The following is a 6,933-nucleotide window of genomic DNA, read 5'->3' as shown; positions in this document are numbered from 1 at the left end:
CTAGACCTGCAACAATTAGCCGATCAATAGATTAGTCGATCAATACCTGCTTTGATCATCATTTTGAGTTGTTTTTTTTAAAGAAATATGTCAGAAATCGCTTGTAACCGCTTCTTAAATGGGAGTATTTTCAGGTTTTTTTAGTCGTCTTTGGTGGTAAAGTGAATATTCTGGGTTGTAAAACTGGTATTTTATAGATCAAAACGACTACTAATCAATGAATCGAGAGAATAATCGTATCATTGTGGATCCAATTAACGATTATTTTTCTATAATTTAATAAATATTACAGTCTTGGATCTTCCAAACTGTCCAATTAAACAGCCTGAAACCCCCAAAAAGAATAATTAGGATGCCTCCCCGGACGCCTCCCTGGTGAGGTGTTCAGGGCCCGTCCCACCGGTAGGGAAACCCAGAGGAAGACCCAGGACACGCTGGAGAGACTCAAGTGATGATCCCCCCGGAAGAACTGGACGAAGTGGCTGGGGAGAGGGAAGTCTGGGCTTCCCTGCTTAGGCTGCTGCCCCCGCGACCCGACCCCGGATAAGCGGAAGAAGACGGTAACGGGACGGTACCCCAAAAAGTTTTCAATTTATGATGAAAGAAACAGTAGAAAATCATCACTTTGAGAATCTGGGACAAAGAAATTTTTGGCTTTTAAAAAAAATTGATGCTTGATATACGATTTAATTAATAATAAAAATTCAAAACTTCTACTGATTGTTTCATAATGAGCTCCAAAAACTGCTGATTCACTGTTTTTTAAAGACACATTGGCTGGTTGATAGTTCGGACCCATATGTGTCAATACATGATGAGAAATAGCATTTAATTAATTAGTCTCTATACATAACGTCTGAAGCACAAACCAATCACAAATACCTCATCAGTTATTAATTAATTGATGATTAATCCTGAATGAAGCTTTCAGAGAGCAGAGAGACTTTATTTAGAGCCAATATAACTTTATAAAACATCAATTTATTACATTAAATAAGAATAAACTGTATTTATGAATGGTGTTTTTTGAATTTTTGAGCAAATATGGGTCAAAAACAGCATAATGGGTTTTAAAAAGTATAAATATTTCCATGTTTGTATATTCTGGGTCAAAAATTTGTAAAGTCAGCAAATTTTCTGGCTAAAGGTAAAGTTTTGAGGTGTGTTTTCTCCTCTTAACTGCAAAACTGGGTCAAATCAGACCCTGAACAGAATGTAAGAGGTTAAAATGAAGTCTCTCTCTCTCTCTCTCTCTCTCTCTCTCTCTCTCTCTCTCTCTCTCTCTCTCTCTCTCTCTCTCTCTCTCTCCTCTCTCTCTCTCTCTCTCTCTCTCCCTCCCTCTCTCCCTCCCTCTCTCCCCCCTCCTCTCTCCCCCTCCCTCTCTCCCCCCTCTCCCCCTCTCTCCCTCTCTCACCTCTCTCCCCCCCCCCCCCCAAAATCACTCACACATCACACACATGTTCGTCCCCCTCTCTTTCTCGCTCTCGGAAGTGAGGGGATTACGACTGTATTCAGCTGTGGTCCATACAGACACAGTAAACCTGTGTGTGTGTGTGTGTGTGTGTGTGTGTGTGTGTGTGTGTAGGTTGATGGAAACTCTATGTGGCCCTCGCGAAAACCTAAAACACATTATACACGCTCATGTCTTTGTCTTTTACCTTTACTCTCTCTCTGTGTGTGTGTGTGTGTGTGTGTGTGTGTCCGTGTGTGTGTGTGTTTCCGTGTGTGTGTGTGTGTGTGTGTGTGTGTGTCCGTGTGTGTCTGTGTGTGTCCACCTCCACTTTTCTGTCTTTTCCTTCAAGGACTTAACACTTAATCATTAAACATTTTTAACACTTTTCTGCACCTCAGTTCCCCGTCCAGCACTCACCGCCCGGCCCTGAGCTACTTTATTGTGTGTGTGTGTGTGTGTGTGTGTGTGTGTGTGTGTGTGTGTGTGTGTGTGTGTGTGTTTTAACTAGCCACTGGACACAAAACAGCCATAGAGCTCGGTTTGATTTTTATCTTCTCTAGCAGTCCCAGTCACATTTTCCCAGGGGCTGTGTTACTGCATGTGTGTGTGATTGTGTGTGTGTGTGTGTGTGTGTGTGTGTGTGTGTTTCCAGATGACTGAGCCAGGCTTTTCCATTCGCCGCTGCTGCTGTTACTGCTGCTGCGGTGAATATAGATGCACGCCGGCCCAACATTTACGCCGCCGCCACCGCTGCTGCTGCTGGGACTTCTCAACAGAACAGGCCGAAATAGAGAGAGAGAGAGAGAGAGAGAGAGAGAGAGAGAGAGAGAGAGAGAGAGAGAGAGAGAGAGAGAGAGAGAGAAGAGAGAGAGAGAGCAGAGGTTGCATGTCACTCGCCCTACTTATGCACTGGACTGGACACACACAGAGTGAGAGAGAGGAGAGAGAGAGAGAGAGAGAGAGAGAGAGAGAGAGAGAGAGAGAGAGAGAGAGAGAGAGAGAGAGAGAGAGAAAGAGAGAGGGGAGAGAGAGAGAAAGAGAGAGGACAGAGAGAGAGAGAGAGAGAGAGAGAGAGAGAGAGAGAGAGAGAGAGAGGGACAGACAGAAAGAGAGTTAGAGAGGGAGAGAGAGAGAGACAGAGAGAGAGAGACTGAGACACACACACAGCAGAGAGAGAGAGAGAGAGAGAGAGAGAGAGAGAGAGAGAGAGAGAGAGAGAGAGAGAGAGAGAGAGAGAGAGAGAGAGAGAGAGAGAGACCACCCCCAGTAGGCAGAGAACACACACACCAATAATTACTTGCAGTAACTCAACAGACACCCTTCCTTTAACTTCCAGCAGCCTCTCGCTCGCTGCCGCCCGCCGCGTGTGAAACCGTGAGAAGAGGAGAGGAGGCCGAGAGCGAGTGGGAGGAGAGGTGGAGAGGTGGAGAGGAGGAGGAAGGGAGGAGGAGAGGAAACGATCTGCCCCCCCCTATATAACCACCACCACAACAACTTTTTATCGAGCACGAGGTCACGACGGAAAAAAAGAAATCTGTAGGCACAATACGTGGTAACAGTGACACAAATACGTGACATTTTGCACATTCAATCTCTTTCTTTCTCTCTTTCTTTCTTTCTTTCTTTCTTTCTCTTCCTTCCTGCAAGAAACACAAGCTCATTCATAAAGATGCTGTCAGTCACAGTCTTACCCACGTCCCTATAAATCATTACTTGCTCCCAAATTTCACCATCTGAAGCCAGTTTGCAGTCGTCTGTCAACACTTTTTTCTTTTTTTTTTGGGGGGGGGGGGGGGGGGGGTTGGGGGGGGGCTGACTTCCACTCAATGAAGTAACAAGAGGATATGAAAGAACAGAGACTCATTTCGCCTGAGGATCCTCAAGGGAATCGGATTATTTTAAAAAAGGGGGATGTGCTTTTTTTTTTTTTTTTTGTATTCATAGACAATGACAGCTGACAAACCTCAAACATCTCTCCGGATATTTGCTGCAGCTTTTTTAGACAATAACTTTTTTATTCTCAACAGAAGGAGGAAAAGGAAGAAGGAGGAGGATGGAGGATGGAGGAAGAGAGAGAGAGAGGATGCTTTAAATCTTGCAATACTCCAGATTTTAATATAGAAGAGAAAGAAACAAGCATTTTTGTGGGTGTTTTTTTGTTGTTGTTATGTGCATGGGATTGCAAGTTTAGCAACCCAAAGCACACTTAGAATGAGAAAGCAAAACCACACAAAGTCTGCAACTTAACCACAATTGCCTGTTTTGGTTGGTACTTGAGTGTTGCAACAGCCACAACCATTACGACATGCTATGCAACATATATAAGGCTAAATAAAGTGCAAATATGAAACCCAAACTTTACAGTAGTGGGGTTATTTTAAATTTGAGTGCATTGGAAGCACCTTTAAAGTCATTTTAAGCTAATTTAAGTGATATTTATCAACAACAACAACCATTACAACATGCAATGCAACATATAAAGCTAAATGAAGTGTAATTATGTGCAAATATGAAGCCCAAACTCTACAAATAAACTCTTAAACTCTCTTAAAACGTTATCATGAGGTAGTTTGGGGGTTATTTTTATTTTTAGTGCACTTTTAACGTCATTTTTAAGCTAATTTAAGTGATATTTATCTATAACATGATGTCAGTAATGTCACAACTTACTTTAGTGATGATGAGTGGCTCGCCGTGCTCGAGTCCGCCTTTCAGCGTGAACCCCCAAGGCGCGCCCCCGTTCAACTGGACCTGAATGTGGAGAAAGGAAACTAGCTGCTCCACCGTCTCCATTTTGTGCCTCCGTCTAGTTTCCTCTCTTTCTTTATCTTTCTCTTTCTCTCCACGACTCGCCTTCTTTTTTTACGGGTTCAAGCTTAACTTAGCGGGTGCCGGTAACAGCTCCTCCGTGTCTCCATCACCGCTCTAACAACAACAACGAATGGGAATGGATGTAAAGGGGGAGGGCAAAAAAGTTTTTAAAGGAGTGTCAAGCTCTGGGAAGAAATGACTGAAAATGGCGGTGGAAACTTCCGGTCAAGCTTTTATAAACATCGGCGAAAAGTTAGACGTTAGCGTGTTTAATGATTGTAAAATCACTCAGTACGCTATTAAAAGATTTTAACACTTATTTAATGTCAATATATATCTATTAATCCGCTTATATCGTCGAAAAAAGCACTTTTAATGCATCTAATTCGAAGTACTTCCGGTCTTACGGTAGCTAACTTGACGCAGCTTCAAACTTTGGGAACTTTTCGGCCCCGCCCACTAGTCGAACGGTGGGATTTGATTGATAGAAGAATACAACCAATCGTAGAGAGGCTCGTGGTGGATTGGTCCAATCAGAAACGCGAGAGTAGGAGGGAGGGCGGGACAATCACGGCAACAACCGCTGTATTGTAATAACATCAAAAAACGGTATCAATGGAGAGTGATTGACCTTTTACCATGCCTTTTACACATAAAAACCCGGTATTTTACCGCAAATCCCTTCAAAAACTATTACTTACTTTTAAGCAGCACTGATGAGCAATTTAAACATTACAGCTTGGCTTTCATCTTCACTTTTAATTTGACCTATTTTAATTTATGATATATACACTTTAAAATCACCAAAGAGTCATATATAAATGTATTCATGGCTAAACTTTACAGATCATTAAATTATTTAAAGGATAGTTTCACCATTTTTTTCAGAACTGAAAGAGGTTTTCCTCGCTCTAGTCATTCCTCCTGTTCATACTGACTATTAAAACATCTCCTTCACTTTTAATGTAAGTGCCAACATCCACAATGAGTTGAGTCATATCAGGTGGATATCTGCCACATTTACAGTCAAATTCCTTCTTTGTGTTTGCCCGATGAACTGTGGTGCAAGTATGTATAAAAACATTACAGGTTGGCTTTCATCTTCATGTTTAATTGCCTGTATTTAGGCCACATTTCTAGGTAATGTTTTAATGATATTATTATAAGTCACAAAGTATTATAAGGTTATTTTAGATATGATTATTTGATTTATATTATCATTTTGTTATTCTTGACTAAACTTTATAGAATGCTAATTATTTAAAGGATATAGGTGCACCGTTTTTCATCAACATGCGCCCATATGAACAAGTGTACTTTTAATACAAGTGTTGTTGCGGGGCAAAATCTACAGTCATTTTGTGCAAATATGCATTTAATAGTTGAGTTAAAGCTTATTTGAAGCTTCAGCGGTCTTAGTTAGTCATATCAAGTGGATATCTGACACATTTACAGTCTTTTTAGCATCAAATTCCCTCGTTTTGAGCTGAATGTGGAAGTACTGTAACATTGAAAGATATCTGCTTGATTTGACTGTTTTGGATGACTGAAGCTTCATATTACCTTCAGATACAATTTTACACACATTTTCAGACAGAAGGAGGACTGTGGATTTTGGCCCCCTATCACTTGCATTGTAAGTTCAATATAAAGGGATCTTCTAATGAGCAGTATAAACAGATTACAGCATGAAAAATCTATTTTAATGTCCATTTGAGTACCTGACTGTTGTTTAAGACAGACCTGAAAAACTGTGGACCCATCCTTTAACATATATGGTATAGCGTCCATACAAAAGTTAATATAAAAAACTAACTTTGCCTGCATTCCAGCTAGAAAACAACATTTCAAAGTGAGAGATTTATATTTATACACAGGCTATATATTAATCACCAATAGCAAGTTTTGTCTAGAATTGAATGCCACAGAATATGAATTAAAGTACGCAGCTGACGTCAATCACATCCCCAAAGAAGCTGGCATAATTTAATTTCATAACTCAATATTGTATAACTCAATAAATATAAATACATTTACTTAGAGCAAGTCCCACTCTGCGAAAGTGAGTGAAACAGTGAAACCCCCTGTTAAAACTTGCAGAATCAATACAGACCTAAAATAGTACCTCTATTTGAAGTTTTAAAATCCATCTGCTGTGATTTCATGAGAAGTAATCTTTATTTTATACTCGGTATGCTAATTGCGCATTACGTCTACAATGCTTCCATACACACAGCTCAAAGCACTACAAGCTGATATTCATCTTTTCAAGCCTTTTCAGACTCTTGATACCAAATTATCCCTTTTTCTTCTGCTCATGTGGATGACCAGTGTGATCCAGTATGGTCAGCATATGCACATGTTTTTACCTGTCCATTGGCGATTGAGTCACCAAAGACCTAAGACTTATTATCATCCTGCCCACAAACTGCTGAAGCCTGCATCTCATTTTCTGGGTGAAAGCAAATATCCTCACAGCCCTCCTCCTCCATCCCATTTTTTGAGGCTCCGCAGACCTGCAGCGTGAGCACGTACAGTGAATGAGCCTGCGGGCCAACAACAACATTTGGTAATGTGTCCCACACATTTCTAAAGACTTACCAATCTCACCAGTCTGCTTGTCTAACCACCATATTAAGGCACATTGAAACAAGCAATTACAACCACTT

General features: G+C 40.9%; 1 protein-coding gene across 1 annotated transcript in view; it reads right to left on the bottom strand.

The window, feature by feature from the left end:
• Positions 1-4,264, bottom strand: part of shroom4 (shroom family member 4) — a 100,339-nt gene extending 96,075 nt beyond the window's left edge. The window contains 1 exon segment of the mRNA XM_053343166.1: positions 4,124-4,264. Within this exon segment, the coding sequence (XP_053199141.1) occupies positions 4,124-4,246 (123 nt within the window). The 5' untranslated portion in view covers positions 4,247-4,264.
• Positions 4,265-6,933: the final 2,669 nt, after the last annotated feature.

This window comes from Scomber japonicus, chromosome 22, assembly GCF_027409825.1.
Source record: "Scomber japonicus isolate fScoJap1 chromosome 22, fScoJap1.pri, whole genome shotgun sequence".
Taxonomy (NCBI): Eukaryota; Metazoa; Chordata; class Actinopteri; order Scombriformes; family Scombridae; genus Scomber; species Scomber japonicus.
Note: the sequence above shows the minus strand (reverse complement) of the source record. Positions and strands in the feature narration are given on the sequence as shown.